At 35.9% G+C, this 22,479-nt stretch overlaps 1 protein-coding gene across 2 annotated transcripts in view; it reads left to right on the top strand.

Annotated features, from left to right (window-relative positions):
- LOC150081521 (beta-taxilin-like) overlaps positions 1–22,479 on the top strand; it is a 172,401-nt gene that overhangs the window by 106,422 nt on the left and 43,500 nt on the right. For both annotated transcript variants that reach the window (XR_016547307.1, XM_090380003.1), the window contains exon 5: positions 8,086–8,280. Coding sequence is in view for 1 of the 2 variants with exons in the window: in XM_090380003.1 (XP_090236129.1) it covers positions 8,086–8,280 (195 nt within the window). In the remaining variant the exon portion in view is untranslated. The remainder of the gene's footprint in view (positions 1–8,085; positions 8,281–22,479) is intronic.

Below are 22,479 nucleotides of genomic sequence, written 5' to 3'. Positions count from 1 at the left end.
TTAAACCATTCAAGGCTTTATACACCTCTATCAGATCACCTCGCTGGAGCCTAGTCTCCAGACACTGTAATTTGCAAAACTTAAGCCTTTCTTCATAAGAGCACCCCTTTGTTCCATTCACTAATCTTGTTGCCCTTCTCTGTACTCGTTCCAGCAGCTCTACATCCTTCTTGAAATGAGGCCTCCAGACCTGTATACAGTACTCTAGTTGTGGCCTGACCATTGCCTTATACAATGGAATAATCACCTCCTTATCCCTGCTAGAAAAATTCCTATATATCATTGACAATACTCCATGAGCTACTCTTGCAGCCCGTCTGCACTGCTCAGAGAACTTCATATCTGCCTGCACAACCACCCCCAAGTCCCTTTCATTCTCTACCACTGTCAGTGTAGTACCACAGAGTTGATACGTTGCTCTGGGGTTGCTGTTTCATGATGACATGATGTGGAAACTATAAAGATCAGTCGTATGTTCGGGCCGCGATGTAGCTCGCGGATGGCGATTGCGGGTTGGAGGAATTATCAGCTTTGTGCAAACATTTTGAATCAGAAGTTAAATATTCGGGATTATTAATCCAACTTTTAATCTGGAATTTCTAAACCATTTAGCACTAATGATCAATATCCTGCAGGGGCTCTCTTACCTTTCAGAAGCTTTACAGAATCACTATGGTAAAAGCGGATAAATTAATTATTCGAACTGTCAGTGCAATTGCTAATTTGAAAATTTCTGAAGGAAACTATGAAGCTAAAGTTGAGAGCATGTTGAAGTTGAAAGAATTTGAAGGAATCAAAATCGAAAGTAAAAAAAAAATTACCTCGTACCAAGTTATTAAATGTATTATTTTATCCTTAAAGGATAAGTTATTAATGCAACAGGGTGAGTTTAAATCAAAAAATAAGAAAATTACGATAACGTTGAAAGAAATTTTAAACGTATGCTACCCAAAATCGTAGAATGTGTAAAAAAACTTTCGTCTCGGTTACAAGACGGTGAAAACTGAATAAGAAATTCTGATAAAATATAAAATAAAAATTAATGATTTTAGAGATTTTGTCGAAGACAGTTTATCTTTAAAATCTAGTGAAGTTCCATTTTCAATTAAGAAAGCCAGAAATCCCTTTGAAACCATTGCGATTAGCAGTGCTGAAGCTGAGTGAGCTTTCAGCGTAATGAATAATATTGTGACAGATGAACGCGTTGCAGATTATGATGAGCATACATCTAAATGGAAAACCATTGCTTCAATTTGATCCCGATCGTTACGTCAAATCATTCCTCTGTAATCATCCCTCAGCTATTGAGCAAAGCAGAAGATCAACAACAAATATTAATAAAGAAGTAAATTGGCAATTTTTAGAATAAATTTTTCTTGAATATTTGTGAAATAATTTTTTTTCATGAAATCTGATTTTTTGTGTATTTTTTCTGGAAAGTTTGTTTTTTTATGTAATATTTGTTTTTATATTGTGCAATGTTTGTGACAGTTTTTATGTTATTTGTAATGTGGGAAATACTTCATGTCAATTTTTATTCGCATTATTAAAATTTTAACACGAAAAAAATGTATCCATTATATTTCCCTAGTTGTTAAAAAAAAAAAAAAAACCAATAAGCGTGTTGGTTGATTGGTTGGTTATTTGGTTTTTAGGAACATTAGCAACTGAGGCCATATTGCTCCGAGAATATGCGGTGGTCATTTCCTGACCTTTCCGCATCCTCTGTATTCGGTGATGACGGGCTCGAACCCCAGTCTAATCAAGAAGCGTGTGTTATACACTGCCACTCCTTCCCACCTGGCTGCGGAGGCGCCTGTTGTGTGTGTGCCGAGCACGCGCAGTAGATGGTTTATGCGAAACATCCTTCACGTTTGTTTTAGGAATTTTGATTTGTATATATTGATTATGAAATAAAAGAGCTTTTTAATCGTAATTATTTTATTGATCATTCACAGATTTTCATAATTTCTGGAAGACAAGATATAGTGGATTTATGATAACTATAGTAAGAGATGTATACTTGCAAGTGCAACGTATCTAAATATCTCTTAAAACAGCACCGATTGATGTATCCGATCGTGTATTTGAAGCGATATACGCAGCTATTAGGGGAACCCAACAATGGAATGTAACGAAAATGCAAGACGAAAAAAAAAAGAAAGTGATTACAAATATTTGTATTGTTGTAATCATACTTACTGCAGTAGTAACTTCAGGAAGCATGATTGTGACGTCATACTATTCAAAAATTCTAAAAAGTTAGAACTCCAGTCACTGTCGTATTCAGTTATCATCGTAAGGCGAGGCATGACAACCAGGTTTTTAAGGTTTTTTTTTTTTTTTTGATAGACCTAGAAACGTTTTACGTTTCTAGGTCTATCAAAGGTTAAAGGGCGTAAATAAGCTGCATCTGTCCCCCCCCCAAATCAACCCCTGACTCGAGATATCATTCCGGTCACGAAAAATGCGTCACGCGCTCTAATCACACTACTAGTAGTGTGAGTGTGGGAAGTGCCTCTAGTAGAAGCCGCTGATGATGTCACTTCTGTGACCGATCAAATTTACTCGGTAGAAAGTCGGAAAAACTGCAAGCCCATTGTTAAAATATTCACAGCTCACCCTTCCAAAAGCTCCAACTTTTAGAAGGTAGGAAAAAAAGATTCAAAAATACAAGGTTGAACAAAAGCTTACCTATTAGGAAGCAATTATGCTCAACAAGCCAAAATTCACTTATTCTGCAGCAACCCAAAAATAACAGTCTATAGCAACACAAACAGCAGTCACTGGTACCCCCTTCCATGTCAATTGCTGATTGGGCTTGATCCATACTCTCGTCTCCAAAGTAGACATCTACCGAGCAATGTAAAATTAATTGTGGTAGCAACACTACTAACAGTCCCACTGCAAACACCCAGTTCCGTATACTGATTACAAGCCAATTATACAATGAATATGTACTGATTTGTGATTTCATATGTGGCATACCTAGATATAAAACAGAATCCAGAACTGTGAATATCCAGTTCCCAATTAAACAGCCACGAAGAGGCCGTGCTTTCAAAAGCACAAATTGGGCATTTCCCTACTTACTGTTAAGCATATTCTTGTTGAGTGTGCCTATTACCATTCAGCCAGAATTGCACTTTTTGGATTACTGCTTAATTTACATGAGACTTTTCAACTAAATGATATTATTGGAGTTGAGGGCAGTTTACCAGACTTTTTCGCTTACCTGAAAATGAACAACTTATATACTCACTTCTAGATCTATTTCATTCCATGTGTTCATCAATACTCCAATGTAACAGGTGTAGTTTGGCCATAGTATCCCATGTGCCATGAAATCCTCACTCCAACAACAACCATAAGTATGCCTTTCACATTTGTCCAAATGTTAGCAGATAAACCAGATGTAGCCAAAATGTTTATCTATCTCAAATGAATTTGATGCTATAATGCACTTTAAATTCTGGTTGTAAACCTTTCAGGAAACCATATGTTACTTTTCACCATAGATTACATGCATTGTGCCCATTTGCCCTTGTAGACCAAACAACAACAACAATATCATCATCAATTAGTGATATTTTGTTGGATTCAGGCACATTCAGGGATTAAACTGGGTGATAGAGCTGCTAAAAACCCATAAACTTTAGATTTAATCTCTACCTCTATTTCAGCCTCTGACTATAATCTCATTATATAAGCAGCATGCTTTGCACAGTGTAAAGAGCTGTGGCACACTCAGTAATAAACTTCATTTGAAACTAAATATCAAAAATCGATTGAAACAGGAGATAAAATTCTGTCAAAACAGGACCCAGCAGTTTGGCACTTTAGATGAGAAGTGGTACTTGCACATGTGATGATCCTCCTCAGTGTCCACACTGTTATACGCATCTAACAGTCAAACATATTCTGATTGACTGCCCACTACCAGCAGGGCAGAACTTCAAGATAATCTCTGAGCACTGATGAACACTGCAGCATATTATTGGCGGAGGCAAACATAAAAATTTTTTCTGTTTTCTGAAACAAATTGGAGGACATCAATTCTGAATAGGTTTCTGAAATGAAAATGAAGTGGTTAAATTTCTTAGTTATTTCCCAGCACATTCCTCTGAATAGGTGCACTGTAGTCACTACAGTTTATGCACCTGTGTGCACACACATACACACACCCTTATAGATGGATATTGAACTAATGGAAAAAATTGAAAATGTCATGCATTAATTTTTTTTAGCAGTAGTGCTATGAAATGAACTAGCATTGGTTAACAAACTTTAGTTTCAACATACCCTGTCCTACCAAAAGTCATTGGACATTTTGGTAGGATATCTTTCTAATTGCAGGAAATATCACTGAAATAAGTAAATATTTTTTTGCCCTCTAAAGCGATGATCCTGAAATTCATTTCATATGTGTTTATAGAATAATGAGCTATGAGTGATAAGCATATGATAACAGAAACAAATGCACACTATCATTTGTTATAGTGCAAGGTGCCATTTCTGTACTGAGAATCAATGGAAATTATCCCTATGGAGCAACAATCATGCTATATGCTGGCCTAATTGATGGTTGTGTTTGGTTATGGTATATGCCTGGAGAATGCTTATTACCTGATTTTGTTGTGCGAACTGCGAAGTTGGGCAGAGGGAGTCTCATGGTCTGGGGAGCATTTCTCATGATGTAGACTAGGTTCATTGGTTGCATTGCTTGGAATTATGAATGCTGCATCTTACATTGATATTCTGGGGCAATTCTTTGTGCCCTCCATTGCAGCAATTTTGTGGAAGCAGCCCCTTGCACCTTTGAAAACAACAATGCTCCCTAGCACAAAACAGTAATTATGAATGTCTGGTTTGAAAAGTAGTAATATCTGAAAATTACAGTAATCAGCACAGAGTCCTGACACCAACCCACTTGAAATCTTTGGGATGAACTGGAATGCAGAATTAGGGCAGGACCAAAACAGTCCTCTTCGATAGTGTTTCTTGATAATGCTTGAAAGAAGGAATGGAGCGCAACACCACTTGCTTTCGACCAGAAATTAGTAGGAAGTCTTCCACATGTTAAGGCAATCATTACTGTGGAAGCAGCCCCTTGCACCTTCACCATTAATATCTTTGAATACATGTTCTCTGACTTTTGGTAGGACAGCATATGTTGGATAATGTGTTATACATGTATTACATAATTGAAGTATATAAAATTAGTTGCTCTTATTTCGGTAGTAGAATATTGCTCTAAACCAGGGGTGGGCAACCTTTTTAAATACATGGTAGGATAAATGAAATGTCTGTGAGGTACATGTGGGCCAAATTTTTTTTAGCTTTCTACGATTTTTAGGATTATTAAAATGGTGTATAATGAAAAAATTATCATAAACAGTTTTACATTATTTATTGTAATATTTATACATACTTGTACGTATAATTAAATTTATTAATAAGAAAAACAAAATACAAATTCAAGATAAAAATACAATTATATCACAGGTAACCCTCGTATAACACTGTAGTTAGGTTCCTATGAAATCTCGTGTAGTGCGAAACAGTGTTATACAGGACTGAGAACCAATACAGAAGGGGGGTTACGTTCCAAAAAAATACATAATTTTTTTTATAACTATCAGAAACTTTATTAAAAATATAAACTTTTTATTAAAATTATTAAAATAAAAAAACTTATTAAAAATAGTAATAACTGAACAAACTCCTTACAAACTGTGAAACATATGTCAGTTAATATACGTTCATTTAATTTTCTTCCTCTTCATCGCTGCTAAGAGCCGACCGGGCTAGCCAGGTGGGTAAAATGCCTGCCTGGCAACCCAAAGGTCGCGGGTTCGATTCCCGCCTCGGGCTTGGATCAAAGTACTGCAAAAAAACTTTGGGAGGTGCACTATGACCACAGAAGCCGATGCGCCAACAACTACCAAACCAACCAAAAAAAAATCGCTGCTAAGCACAATCAAAGTTTTCTTGGTTGCAGAATATCTTCACCTTCTGAACTTTCTTCTGCACCATCTAGATTTCATGCATCTTCTGCTCTCTTTAAAATATCAGTATTCTGGGATTGCTTGCTTTTGCTTGATAGATCTTTGTAAATTGCATGGTATGGAGCTAAGCCATTTGAGGCTCACCTCTGAACTTTGTGTTTCTTCCAGTCAAAGGATCTGCATTAAAAAAAAAAAAAATTATTCTAATTTCTCTGCTAAATTTATGCTTTCGTGTGTGCGTTTTAGTATAAAATTTGGAACTTCAGAATTTTCATCTGTGCTGTTATCCTCTGAATTGATTTGGTTTACCTCTGATGCCATTTCCACCAAATCTACTTTGCCAGCCTCTTTTCTACCAGTAATTTGTGAAGCCTTCAGTAGTCATTCTCCTCCTACCGACTTAGCAAGTTCTATTTCGCACTGATTTTGTTTTCTGCCAGTTGGACCATATTGCCTGAATGAACTGACTCTGGCTATACATTTTTCCAACACGCACATGTTGACGGTTTTACTTCTTTGAGTGATAAAGCGGTGATTCCGATACAGTCCACAATTGAAAAATGGTTCCATGCCTCCATCACTTCAGTAGATTCGGAATCAATTTTTTCCAAAATCTATTGTAACAATTTTCTGATGTAATGAGTTTTAAAGGTAGATATAATGCCTTGATCTAATGCTGAATTAAAGAAGTTGTATTAGATGGTAGGAACATTACTTCAACATTTTGGATGGCCTGGCGCATTATCCAATAGTAATAAAAATTTGAAATCTAGATTTTTTTCACTTTAAATACTTTTCCACAGCTGGCACAAAACAATTTATAAGCCATTATTTAAATAAATTGGCAGTTACCCAAATTATGTCTAATTTCCTTAGGCATAATTTAGGGCTGGAATTTAATTTACAACAAAGAAATTATTCCAATACACTTCTTAAGAACAAAGTTTAATAATGCGTACCCAGAAAAATTTATAAACGATCAAATAAAAACCAAAAGAACCTTACAAAAACCTTAAAAGTTACGAACTGCATGCTTTGAAGTCATAAATTTTTATGGTTTTAAACTAGCACAAGTTCAATAGCACAGGACCTAACATGGGGATTTTCCAACAAAATAAAATATGTGGATCCCCCCCCCCCCCTTTTTTTTTTTTTTGATTAATGACTAGTGAGTTAACAACAAGGATTCACAAAAAAGAATGCAAATGTTTAAAAATTAAATCCAACATAATAGCAGGTTTTCCCCCTCACAAAAGCTCAAAAATACCGTGTTATGCGTGGTTTGCCGCAATTCTCTAACCGTGTTAGAGCGAAACCGTATTATATAAGTACCGAGTTGTGTGGGGATTGCCAAAATTTATCAGTCATGTTAGAGCGAAATTGTGTTGTACAGGGGTTTCCTGTATACAATTATAAAAAAAAAATTTATCGAATATTATTATTTCAAAAATTTTATAAAACCTTAATAATCTTAGATTTTCAATTATGCATTGCGATAGGTTTCAAAAATTGTCTTCATAAAAATAAAGTGATAAATCCCCTCCAAATTATTTATTTTTATCTGTCGATTATTCACTGACATTCTCTATTGAGATGCACTGCAATCGCATTCTGCAGAGCCGAGGGTCCAGGAAACACTTCAGTACTAACTGCGTGCAAGTCTATGTCTGCTTGCCAGCATTGCCAGAAGCTATGCTTGCTTACCATTTGGCAACACTGCTGCTTACTCGAGTCATGATATATGGCACAAATTCAAATGATTCATTACACCTCACACAATCAAAATGTTAAAAACAATTTAATAATAGCAAATATAATAAAAATTGCAATAAACCTAATTTCATGATATATATTCTTTGGAGAGCTGTTTATTATATATATTTTGAAAACAACTGCAGGCCGGATTATGCACGTTAGCGAACCGGAGGTTGCCCACTCCTGCTTTAAACCATAATGGTTAAAAATGTGCAGTTTTTAAACAGCAATGTTACATTGGAGAGGTTGTCTTTATCTAATGTTTAAACTCTGTGGTGTTATGCTACTGTGATGATAATGCACATCTTATTTTTCTCTTTAGGAAGAAAGCTTATTACGAATTCGTGAAGAGGAGGAAAAAAGAAAGGAAGTGGCTAGCAAGTTTCAAACAACTTTGAATGATATCAGTACTCTAATGCAAGAGAATTCTCAAAGAAATTCACAGTTAAAAGAAGAAAATGGAGAGCTGGCAAAGAAATTAAAATCCTTAGTAGAACATTATGAAATGTGGGAAAAGGTCTGTCTGAGTAGTATTGTTATCATTATAATATTTATTAATTTTAATAATTGGTTTTGTTTGAAACCTTTCATTTGTAAAGAAAAACACTTAAAAATGCATACATTAACTTAGTATGCCTTTCCTGACAACTGTTTCATCTTATGTTTTATTTAAGTTAATTTTCTCCTGCATATGTACAAGGTTGGACAATTAAGTTTCAGGAATATTATTTTTTTTCTTGCTGATTAGGTTGGTAACATTTGCATCAGCTGTGTATTTGTGACACAGTAGGAGACTACTCAGCCAGGATTCAACTCACTGTGTTTATTAGTAGATGAATAACAGCAGCCTTGTGAAGTTGCATGTGTCTAAATTTTTTAACCATTAAAAATGGAAAGAATGATCAAGCAAAGAACACATGTGAAATTTTGTGTTAAATTAGATAAGACACCCATGGAATTGATAAGACAAGCTTACGGTGAGTCCTCCATGTCTAAAAGTAACATTTTGGAGTGGTATAAAAGGTTTCGTGAAGGGAGAAAAGCAGTGGAAGATGATGAACACTGTGGTATGCTGGTTAACAAGTTTATGGATGAAAACTTTGAGAAACTTGCAACACTGGTGAGGCGTGATGGTCAGTTAAAATGTGCCATGTTGGCTTCTGAACTCAATATGAATAGGGAAACAATTCGTCAAATTTTACATGAAAAACTGGGCATGAGAAAGTTGGTGGCAAAATTGGTTCCGCACTTGCTGATGGAAGAAAAACAACAGTAACCAAACTTGTGCAAAGAATTTTGTGAATGGATCGAAGAAGATAATTTTTTGACTTGTTTTATCACAGGGAATGAAAGTTGATGTTATCAGTGCAATTCCAAAACAAAATGCCAATCAATGAAGTGGAGAACGTGAAACTTGTCCAGACCAAAAAAAACCCTCAAAAGTCAAAGTCAAAAAATGAATAAGTGATCTGTATTTTTGATATTCAAGGTATCGTTCATTACAAATTTATACTGGAGGGATGTATGGTCAATCAGAAATTTTACCTGGAAGTATTGAAGAGAATGCACACAGCAATTGAAAGAAAAAGACCACGCTTATGGAGATGGATTTTGCACCATGACAATGCTCCAGTGCACTCATTGCTCATTGTTTCCAAATATTTGGCTTAGAAAGGAATTATAGTCATGGACCACTCTCCTGATTTTCCAGATCTGGTGCTGTGCAATTTTTGGCTTTTTCCAAAATTAAAAAATTACCTGAAAGGAGTTATTTTGCAGACATGGAAGAAATCAAAACAAATTTTGAAGGACCTCACATTTGACAACTTTGGCAACTGTTTCAATTAGTGGTGGATGCATTGAACAAAGTCCGTCAAATTAGGGCATGGTTGTACAAGAAAAAATAAATTTGATGTCTTGAAACTTAATTGTCCAACCTTATAGTGTAGAATACAGTTGTATAATCCTTCAGGTTCACTTGAATTCAGCATTTTAGATGAATAGGGTATTGCAGTTATGTTTACAAATCATTCATGTCAATAATATGTAAAACTATTTTATTGTAGAATTATTTTTAAAAAAAGCCCTCGTTGCTAAATTAGTATACTTACCGAGGAGCGGTCACAAAGTTCTGAGAATGGAATATAAAAGGCATAGTTACAAAATTGTTTTTATTTTTCATTGTATTCATCCAGAAGTTCAATACACTTAATTGTATTTAATCTGCAAAGAGTGTAATCTTTCATAAAAATTTTTTTCAGGTGGGGCATGCTGTTTCCATACCCCACCTGATGCATAAAAGCTTCCATGCTGCTTTATCTCTTCATTATCTTTAAAATGAGTTCCATAGAGATGAGACCTGAGGATTCTGAACGAATAATAGATATGTGGGACCAGATTTAATGTGTGTGTGTGTGGGGATTGTTCAAATCCACATTTACAAATTTCAGCTTATCCAGACTGGTCTTTGTACATGGGTGCATTGTCATAGAGAAACAAAACCTGATGACCCAACTCTCCTTGTGTTTTTTGGCGTTGTTTCTTGTCAATCCCAAACCATGAACACCATTGAAAGACAACTTCAAATTTCCATCGCTAAAATTGAATCATGGGCATTGCTGAATGGCTATTCCCTATCAGAAAAGAAATCTAGTGCAATTCATTTTTGTAAAAAACGCAAACTTCACCCGGATCCAGAAATATTTTTAAAAAACAACCTGATTCCTGTCACTAACAATTTCCGTCTGTTGGGGTTATATTTAGATAACAAACTTAATTTTTCTTCCCTTATTGCTTTCCTTCGAACTACATGTCTCTTAAAACTGAACATCCTGAGAGCAGTCTCTGCTAAGTCTTGGGGTGCTGACAGAAGCTCTCTCCTTCATCTGTATAGAGCTTTAGTAAGATCACGATTAGATTATGGATCACCTGTCTATGACTCCGCTAGGAAAAGTTCACTATTACGTCTGAACACCATACAGCATAGTGCTCTTAGGACAGCTGTGGGAGCCTTCAGAACATCTCCGGTCCACAGCCTGTATATTGAGGCAAATGAACCCCCTTTGCATCTCAGGAGAAAATCCTTATTATGTAATTATGCAGCAAAAATTAAAAGCATGCCATTCCACCCTAGCTGGCAGTACCTGTTTGATCCTCAATATGTTGAATTATATCACAATAAGCCTAATGAAAACCGCCCCGCAGGGATTCGACTGCAAGAACTCACGATCAGTTGGGATCTTAAATTTCACAACATATTCCAAGACCTTGCTACTCCTTAAACTCCCTGGACTGAATTCTCACCTCTCTGCGACAATTTCTTTTCAAGATGGGGAAAATCCTCTGTGGCAAATATAAACTATCAACAGCTCCATAAAACTCATTTGTTGGAAAACTCAGATAAAGTACCTATCTATACTGATGGCTCCAAAACAGATGCAGCCGTTGGTGCTGCAGCAGTTTCTTCTGCCTTTTTAGTTGCTGTGTCTCTTCCTACGGAATGTACTATCTATACTGCAGAATTATTTGCTATTAAACTAGCTCTAGATAGAATACACAACAGCTGTATAAAGCAATCTCTGATATACACAGACTCCTTAAGCGCAATCACTGCCATTCAAACTACCATGTCGCCCTCTCATCCGATTCTTAAAGAGATACGGTCCAAGTTATTTTACTGTAAAAAAGCCAACCAGAAGGTTACCTTCTGCTGGATACCTGGTCATGCAGGCATTCCAGGTAATGAACAAGCGGACGCCGCTGCTAAACACCCTGACTCAAGCACTTCCAGGCAACAAACAGTGCCCTACACCGACTACAAATCCATCATTGAAACATCATGTAGGAAGCAATGGTCTGACCTCTGGAAAGCTCAAATAAATAATAAACTGTTGCAGATAAAAAAAGAGCCAAAATTGTGGACATCTAGTATCAGGAAAAGCAGGCGACAAGAAGTAATTCTAGCAAGGCTCCACATCGGACATTCACATCCAACTCATCTGTATTTGCTTATGGGAGAGAACCCTCCTCACTGTTGGTTGTGCCAGGCGCAGTTGACAATATATCATATTCTCATTGAATGTCCCCAACTTTCAACTACCAGAAAATCAACCTTTACCTCCCTATCCCATTTGAAGGAACCGATAACCTTATTGCAGATTCTTGGCAATGATGCAAATTTGGAGGAACTGTTTACTTATTTGAAACAGATAAATCTCTATAACAGCCTATGATCACAGTAACATGAGAAATTTGTGATAAGCAAATATCGAACAGGCACAATATGGCCCAAGAGGCCCTTGTGCCAGAAAACCCAAATACAACAACAACAACAACCTTGTGTTTTTTCCTTTACTACTTTTAACTTTGGCATAATTTTTCCCTGGTATTGTGGTTTTAGATGCAAGGTACTTGGTTAACAACAATCCTTTTATTTCCCAGAAAATTGAGGTCCACATTTCTCCAGCTGATGGTTGTATTCAAAACTTTTTGTGGATGGAGATCCTTTATTTTTACACTGCATGCTTTATAATTGGAATTTAGGATCATAAAAATGTAGCCAAGTTGCATTAACAGTCATCAAATAGATAAATATCTATCTGGGTTAGCAAGAATTAATTTAAAATTTCCTTTTGATGACTCTACCCTCTGATGTTTGTCATGAATTGAATAGTTTTTGGGAATCTGCCATGCACAAACTTTGGACATTCCCAAATGCTCTTGTGTTATTGTTAAAATGCTTCCATGGAAATTGTTTTCTAAAATTTTTTCTTCGGTGATGGCAATTGTTTCATAATTACTTGCATCACCCTCAACTTTCAGATTACTTGAATCATTTTCAACTGACTCCTATCCTCTTTTGAATTCTGCTAAGATTCTTGCAACAGTAGCATAATTGGGTTATACTTCTGCTAAACAGTTTAGATGTTTTCTCATGAATTTCTCTAGGATTTTTTCCTCTTTGGTTAAAAAATTACTGAACGATTAATTGTATTAGTGGCAAATGATGTAAGAAAGCAAGCTTATACAGCTTGCTTCATCAGTATCATTAATAAATACAGAAAACTGTATTCATTAATGATACCAGCACTGAAATTGGAGTATTCCACAAATAACATTAGTCCAAGGTGAGCAATGCACATTGATAAGGTGCCTCCGTAGCCAGGTGGGCAGGAGCAGCAGTGCATAGCACATGGTTCTTGATTAGACTGGGGTTTGAGCCCGTGCCCACCAAATATGGAGGATGCGGAAAGGTCGGGGAATGATCACTGCATATCCCCGGAGCAATATGGCCTTAGTTGCTAATGCTCCTAAAAACCAAATAACAAACAAACAAACAGCACATTAATAACCACTCTTGTCTTTTCTCACTCAACCACCCGTTTTTCCCATTGCAGTAATTTGCCCTCAGTGCCAAACTACTCCAATTTTATATAGCAGTATTAAAAGCTTTTCTGAAATCTAAGTATGTGACATTAGAATTGTTTTTTGCATCTGGTTCCTTGGTTTCTACTTCATAGTATTTAATAAAATTGGTCAGACAAGATCGCCCTCTTAACAGATCCATGCTGTGACTTCAGTATAACTGCATATCACCAGATAGTGCTGCATTACTTCTTTAACAAGTGACTCCATAACAGGCCTGTTATGGAGTCACTGGTTAAGGAGTTTTTTAATTATAGCTCCTACCATATCTGTAATTAATCATTCGCCTTTTGATTCTCCCTTTTTGAATTGGGGATTCATTTGTAAATCTCCGGTCTGCAGCGACTGCCCCTGAATCCAAGGATGCTTTGATAATCATGGCTGAAGGTTTGCTTACCTCTTTTGCTGCCTCCCATAATATAACTGGATAGATCCCATCCGCCCCAGATGTCCTATTTATGTTTAGATTCAACAATTTCTGCTCCACTTTCCTTTTGGTTATAACAGAATTATTCAGTTCCCTCTTAGAATTTGAGACTTCTGCATCCCTATCCCTAAAAAATTCCTCATGTCTGAATGTAGATGCAAAATACCTCTACAGCTAGCCAGCAAACTGAGCAGGATCATCAACAGTTAAATCATATATGTCTAGCAGACCGGTGTGATTCATCCCCTTCCTTCTAGTGCTTCTTTAAGAAAGAATTAGTTTCTATTTTTCTTTGCATTCCTTGAAGAAACTTCTTATAATCTGCCTAACCTCCTTTGCGATTTGTTTGCAGACTAGTTTCTACGTCTACTGTAGGCATCTGTATCACCTGATAATTTATATGCATCCCATGTATTTTTTCTTCTCTGTCATATAGTCTCATGAGTTCATCTGACATTTATTTGGTCTAAAATGCCTTGTAGCTTCTACAATTGTATCCCAGAATGCTTTCCACTTCATGTGCTGTTGGTAACTTCATCAGTTAGTCCCACTGCATAGATTTTAAAAAACTGCCTGATACTATTGAAAGCAAAAGGTCTTAACTTTACCCTTGACATTGTTATATCTTTAAGTAAATCCCACATCAGTATGTTTTTTTTTTTTTTTTTTTTTTTGTTAGTTGTTGGCGCATCGGCTTCTGTGGCCATAATGCACCTCCCAAGGTTTTTGCAGTACTTTGATCCAAGCCTGAGGCGGGAATCGAACCTGCGACCTTTGGGTTGCCAGGTAGGCACTTTACCCACCCGGCTAGCCCGGTCGGCCCAGTATGTTGTGATCACTGCCATCTAGTGGGTCTTTTATCTGCAGATTCTTAATGCATGACGTGTTGCTGCTGAGATTGAGTTTTGCTTTCTCTTGTTGCCTTTCTAACATGCTGGTGTAGAAAACAGTAATCCAATAATTCCACAAAAGTCTTGTTACTGTGTGAGTGACCAACCCACAGGATTGGTCACTCACATTAGGCCTGTAACATTCGTGTTTGTTTTCTTCTGCTTATGTGACACTGTGATTCAGCATTGCACTGGCCACGTATTGTCCATTGGATGTACTGCCTTTGATTTTAAGAGCATAACCCTCCCCCCCCCCCCTTCTGTCCTTTCTTTACACATTGTACTCTATGTATTCAAATTCTGAATCACTTATATCTGAGTGGCACCATGTCTCTGATAAACCCACATTGTCTGCATTTGATGACGTGACCGTTGCTTCAAATTTATTTACTCTGCTCCTAGCATTAGTGTACATGCAACTATCTTTATTCTTAGTAATCTTAACACAGCCCATGTATTTGGTTGTTCCCTGAGGGCCCCAGGCCTTGAAATCCCTGATATCTTTCTAGGTTGCTACATGTTCATATAGAAGCAGCGCAAGAATCACTTTCACTTCTGCCTGTTGCTACTATCAGTCTGTTAGTCTGTATATCCCCCTCTCCAACCTAGCAGTTTTCCAATCTACTTACACTGCCTGGATAGCATCAGAAAATTACTGAATGAGTCTCAATTTGCTGGATATTTATTCTTCTTCAACCTACCAACATAAATAAAATTTCAGAAACTGCATAAGACACTGACATACAATTTTTTAATATTACTTAAGCTATCAGAATAGCCTATTTTATAAATTATGAAAACATTTTGTTTTCCTCTTCTCAGAGCTTTTTTGATTGCCCCTTTGTATAATTTATAAAACTGCATTGCATCATTAGTGTGAGCTTTCTCTCTATACTTCTGTTTAGTGTTTGTTACTTTCCTGTTATTTAATATTACAATGTTTATTGTTTTAAAATTACATTTATATGTTTTAATTATAGTTTATTAAATATTGTAGCTCCACTTATACCAAAAACTGTTGGGATTATTTTATGTGCCCACTAATGGCAGAAGAGGAAGTGAGGGAACAGAAAAACAAAACAGCATTATGAAAGAATATAAGCAAAAACCATGTTTTAGCAACACTGAATTTCTGTTTGTAAAAACTACATATTTAAATAGAATATATAGTTGGACCTCTATATAACGAAATCGATCATTCGCCTGAAAAAATTAAACAGAAGTTTCATTATAAACAAATATGACATTTTCAACAATGAAAAATACTGTAATTAAACATTCAGAAATATAGTAAAAGATGAGAAATAAATCAAAAATAAGTTGGAATGAATAAACTTTCTAACATTTTAAAACAATTAATTTATTAATACAGCAGGCCCTCGTTATAACGCGGTTCACTTTACGCTGATTCGCTATAATGCTGTTCTTATATTATAAATGTTTATCTGACTATAATGCTGTCACAAAAGATTGCTTTTTTGGCATATTTAACGAAAATGTTCATCTGTTGGAGTTGATAGCTTGGAAAAGTCGATAGCAAAACAGTATTAAAATGTTTCCCATGCTGACTTAAAATTTTCCCACACTCAGTGAAATTTTCTCACACGCTAATTTAATTGCAGTACAGTGACTTGTTACGTAGTTCCGAGATCAACATTTTAAAAAATGATCAAGTATATTGCTTGTAATATTTGCATTATATTCATTTATCCGAAGTCTAGTCATCACTCAGTACAGTATTAGACATCGTGCGTAATGGACAGTTTACTCGATCATTGAATCATAATTAATGAAACCAACACAGTTACATTTCCAAAGAGTTAATAATGGTGGATAAGAATGAAAAAGCAACAACATCTGGACGCAGTATGAAGATTACAAATGTAAGAAAAAGACTGAATTTGAAAATTAAATTAGACATTTTTGAAGCAAATTAATTCTGGTCAACAACAAGCGGATGTGTGCCATAATTTAGGACTGGCAGGTTTAACTGCAAAAGAATTATACAAATAAAGAATTAATTTTAGCAGCGGGAAAGACAGCTGTTCCACTGCAAGCAACTAGGGCTAGGCCAGCTATTAGGATTGAAATGGAGAGACTAACTAATTTTATTGAAGATAATATCCAATACAGAATTAAGTTAAGTTAAATATTATAAAAAAAAAAAAAAAAAAAAAAGAGAGAGAGAGGGATTAGCCTATATGATGATCTGAAGAAAGCTCACCTTAAAAAAAAAAAAATTAAAAAAAATAGTAATAATGCGGAACCATTTAAAACTAGTAAGGGCTGGTTGAATAGATTTAAAATCCCTGGAGAAGCCGCAAGTGCAGATTAAGGAGCCGAAACTTTCAAAAAAGAACTTGTTAAAATTATTGAAGAGGGGTATTATGTGTCATACTTCTCAACAAGTTTTTAACATAAATGAAGCAGGGATTTTTTGGAAACGAATGCCTAAAAGAAGTTTCATATTGTGAAAGAAGAGAGAACATATCAGGTTTCAAAGCAATGAAGGATCGGTTGACTTTATTGTTGGGTGGTAACGCTGCGGGGGATTTTAAATTAAAACATCTTTTAGTTTACCAGGAAGAGGGCCAAAGTACAACCCAAAATCGAGACATTTTTCATGATTAAATTCATCAATTAAATTCATGATTTTAATTGGAATTTTAAGTTTGATTTTGATACATAAGTAGTTACCACATAATCATTATATGTATGTAATGCAGAATATTTTATATGTACAAATATTTGAATATTAAATATTTTGACTGACATTTGTGCATCTTTTCGCTACCATTTATTATTGATTAGGAAATATCCTATGGCACTATTTGCAACTCACAAATACATATGTTACCTTATGGGAATGCAGCGCTCACTTAGCGCTCCATTTTTCCAGAACAAATTATCAGTGTTAAGCGGGGGTCACCTGTATATATATATATATTAAGAAATGACTACTTACATGATGCACACAATATATTAGTACTTTTAAGAATTATTTCATAAAATATTTGGTTATTTTTTGTTGTACACTGGATTTTACTGTACATTGTTCAGAAAAATGTTCACATTTGATTAAACACTCAAATATATTTTCCTGCACATTTTCTTCACACTGAAGGCCTCAAAGCAAAGTTTCAAATGCTGTCAACTTTTCAAGTTTGGAAGGTTTAATATTGCCTTCGTTGCCATCATTTTCATTCAACTCATCGTCAATATTGTCACTAGTTCTTGGAATACTAAATGTTGGGGTCTCTCAGATATTCAGCTACTACAACATCATTATCAACTCCTAAAAATTCATTAAGAACAATATATCCATTGATCAAACTTCTTTCCCAGGATTGCTCAATATCTTGTAGTAGTTCATCCCTGTTAATTAGTATTTTAGTAAAACCTGCTTTTGTGAAACAATTCTTAATCATTATTTCTGTCACACCTTGACTTCACACTTTCACCAACTCTGATATGCCCATCTAAAAATCTATAATGGAATCTATAGGTTGGTTGGTTTCTATTCTCAGTTAAATTTTTTTTTCAGTATGCACCTTTGGTAGTGCATTTTCATTTACTCCTTTTTGATATTGCCTTTGTCCATTGGCTGCAGTTTAGGTGAAATATTCAAAGGGAAGAAAACAAGCTTCACACTTGGTAAGTTTCGAAATTACCGAGTGAAGTTGGCAGTTGTTGACAATCAATGCGGATTTTTTTGTTTCCTTTTGTCATCTTTCTATTGAAATTTAAAATCCACTGTTCAAAAATTTCATCATCCATTATTTTTTGTTGTAGTCCAACTCTAGCGACTTTACTCCTTTTGAAACGTTAGGGTTGTTTACTTTTGCCTGTTACCAAAAGCTTCAGTTTTTCATTTCCAGCCATATTTGCACCAACCAAGACTGCAATTCTCTCCTTACTTTACCACCTGAACATTTATCATCTTTAAAAGTTATTGTCTTGTTCGGCAACATTTAAAAAATAGACCTATTTCATCAGTGTTGAATATGTCTTCGGGCTCATAGTCCTCCATAATTTTTTTCAAAACTTTTTCTTTCCAGTGGGTAGTCTTCTCGATTACAACTCCACTTTCACCAGAAATAACTTTTTTGAGGAAGCCCTGGCACTTTTTAAATTTGTCCAGCCAACCAGAATGGCTTGGAATGTTTTATGCCCCAGAAAAGATGAGTACTCCATAGCCTTTTTCTTTTGTTAATGGCCCTGATATTGTCATGTTTTGGTCTCGAATTAACTTCACCCACTTAAAAATGGCTTTTTTAAGTGGGTGAAGTGGGTTTCAACTTTTTCCAGTGTTTTAGACATTGTTAAGGTTACTTGCACAGCAGCTAAAACAAAACTGATTTTGGGGCCACTTGTACCTACCATGTAAACAGACAGGTGAAATTTAGTGAAAGCGTGCATGACTCATTTCCATGAAACAACAGATGAATTTTCAAGATAAAGGAAAATCACTCTTCTAATTCTCTAATAGGGTGCTTACAGTAGAAAACAGGTTGATTAGAGCCAATGTTCGTGTCAGGAATTACCTTAATTTTTGCCAGTGACTGTTGACCAGCATGACTTCTTGGTACAGTAGAGGCTGCTGTATAGGTTTTATGGGCAGCACTAAATTGTGGAATGTTTTAGCTCTTAATTCGTGCTTTCTGCAGCATCAGCTCTATTACCTACAGGCCAGAGGTGCGAACAATGCATACCCCGGTCTTTTGAAATCAGTTCGTTATATAGAAAATTTTTTTTGTTATATGGAAACTGTTTTCAATGTAATGACCAATGGAAAATCAAAAAAAAAAAAATTTTTGCTAAATAGAAAAATTCGCTATATGGTAGTTTCTTAAAGAAAGGTCTGACTGTAATTCAATTATAATGTGATATTATAGTGTTCATTTTAAAAGTTTATCAGAGAAAGAGTGCACTGTTCAGTACATAAGTTGCCAAGCCTAGAAGGCATTACAATGGTAGGAAGGATAAAAAGAAAAGAAGTACATAAGAAAACAGAATACAAAATTTATTACTAATGCAAAATTAAAAGTAAATTATAATTAAATAACAACCCCGATGTTTCTAAAGAGTAAAGTTGTTAGAGTTGGACTACAAACTATAGAAAATGAAGATTTTACCAGGTCCATAAAGAATGAATATTTTATGACAATAGTGTACATTAATACCACAAAGAATTAAAAGAGCGAGTTTGTTTTTTAACCAACATCTTCAGGATACTAAATTTGCCATAATCTGTCTGGGACACACAATTTCATAACCTCCATACTAAGGTAGAAGAAAAGCACAATAAAGGATTTCATCCTTACAAGAATAATTTTACTGACGTGGTCTGAGCAAACATTGGGGTTAGAAGGTTTAGAACAATAATCCAAAAGGAAAAGAGGAATGGAAATTGTGCAGATCATCCCATTTTTAATGCCAGGTGACATCAGGCTGAAAGTGGCTATGCAAGTTGGTGGAGAAGTCTCCATTGGAGAATAGACTATCAACAAATTATGATCTGAGGTTGCTTGGAGGACCATTGACATTGTCCATGTACTTTGAAGGGTTGTTAGTGCAAAAGAACATGAGCATTGGGTGTGAAGTTAGGATTGTTTAGTGTTCTAGTAGGTAAATGAACAAGGTCATTAGTAATTGCAAAAGCACGATCATCTTGAACATCTGGGTCCATATAACTAGAAAAGTGAAACCAGCTGTAGTTGTGAATATAAAAATCACAGGCAAAAATGACTTCCCTGTTAGAAACTTGGAGAAAGTCAAGTTTCGAAGAAAGGAAGTTCTGAATAACACCACTCTACATGGTTTTTGATATTTGTAAACTGATAGCTGCCTCTGTAGCCAAGTGGTCAGGAGCGGGAGTGCAGTAGCACGCACTCTTTGAGTAGACCGGGGTTCAAGCCCCTGACTGCTGAATACGGTCGATCTGCCAACCCGCACTGGACCAGCGTGGCAGATTATGGTCCATTTCCCTCAGCATGAATTGTTGAGGAGGCTTCCATCCTGCAGTGGGTTGATAATGGCTGCACTTTACTTTTTTTTTTTAGCTGCTTCTAGCTCAGTTTTTTATGCTGATTTTTGAAATGTCCCCATGGACTGGAGATGTGCAAATGTATCTCCAATTCACAAAGGGAAATCAAAGGATGACATGAGTAATTACAGACCTGTTAGTTTAACTTCTGTTCCGAGGAAAATAATGGAGTCACTGGTTAAAGAAACATTGCAGGATCATCTAGACAAGACTGTAGTAATAATTCAGACACAGCATGAGTTTGTTTAAAGGGAAGCCTTGTCTGACCAATTTGATTGGATACTGTGATGTGGTCACAATGGAACTGGATGCAAAAAATAATTTTGATATTATATACTTGGATTTCAGGAAAGCTTCTGATACTGTTGCACATGGAAGACTGCTGTACAAATTGGAGCGGTATGGCTTTAAGGACAAGTTGCTACAATGGATAAAAGGATGATTGAGTGGGAGAAGACAGAGAATGGTAATCAATGAACACTGCTCTTCATGGACTTATGTTATTAGTGGAGTCCCAGAGGGTTCGGTGTTGGGCCCATTGTTGTTTTGTATATTTATCAATGATATTGATGAAGGTATATCGGGCTTAATGTCCAAGGATGGCAAGGCTGTTAATTACAGTACGCTACTACAACAGGATCTAGGAAAGTTGGGCAGATGAGCTGAAAAGTGGTAACTGAAGTTTAACATTGACAAATGTAAAGTGCTGCATATGGGTAGCAACAATCCCAGAGTAACGTATCAACTGTGTGGTATTACACTCAGGGTTGTAGAGAATGAAAAGTACATGGGGATAATTGTGCACTCAGCTATGAAGTTTTCTGAGCAATGCAAACAGACTGCCAGAGCAGGTCATTGGGGTCTTGTCAATGATATACAGGAATTTTACCAGCAGGAATAAGGAGGTGATTATCCCCTTGTATAAGGCAATGGTCAGTAAACACCTTGAGCACTGTGTACATGTCTGGAGGATTCATTTTAGGAAGGATGTAGGGTTGCTAGAACGAGTACAGAGGAGGACAACAAGACTGGTGAGGGGAACAAAGGGGTTCTCTTACAAAGAAAGGCTTAAGTTCTGCAAATTGCAGCGTCTGGAGACTAGGTGATCTGATTGAGGTGTGTATGGCCTTCAATTGTTTGAGCAGGCTCAATGCTGATCGGACTCTTCCTGTTGCTCAGATTACAAACCTGAGGGGGGGGCATAAACTCAAATTGAGCAAAGATGGTTATAGAATAGATGTGCGGAAATTTGCCTTTAGCTAGCAAGTAGTTGATAAGTTGGTAGCTTAAATAAATTCAAGGAAGAAATGTTCAAACTTTTGGAGCAAATGGATGAGTGAAATAGGGTGTTTTGTTTTTTTGTTGTTGTTGTTATTCTAATGTTAGGTTAGTTTTGTCTATCCTGTGCAGTTTTTTCACAATCACTTAAGTTGATGTCACAAGTTTTATTATTGAATGTATTAAGTTAGCATTGAATGTGGGGAATTTGTAAACTAAATCTTCAGGTGTTAGCAACATTGCCCTCAGTCATTTATTTCTTGGCATTGAGAGCTCCATGCTGCAGTGTTTATTTTTGAAGTTATTGTGCAAACTTATGCTGAAAAGTGAGTAAAATGTCTTCACGAAAGTATTTAAACAATCTGAACTTATCTTGTTATATTTGTGGAAGTTATGTAGTCCTCAAGCAAAGACAAGATGTTGCAGAATTTATAAAAAATGTTTATTGCGTTTATTTTGGAGTGAAACTTTGTGATCAAGATAAACAATGGGGACTCCACATAAAGTTTGCTGAACTTGTGAGCATTGAGATTGTGGAAAAATGGTAAAAAGAAGACTATGCCATTTGTAATTACCATGATTTGGTGGGAGCCTATAAACCACTTTGATGACTGCTACTTTTCTTAGTTAACAGAGGGATACAATGCAAAG

Source organism: Mastigoproctus giganteus, chromosome 8 (genome assembly GCF_048544385.1).
Source record: "Mastigoproctus giganteus isolate SK-2022 chromosome 8, ASM4854438v1, whole genome shotgun sequence".
NCBI lineage: Eukaryota > Metazoa > Arthropoda > Arachnida > Uropygi > Thelyphonidae > Mastigoproctus > Mastigoproctus giganteus.
This window is presented reverse-complemented; position numbering and strand designations above follow the sequence as displayed.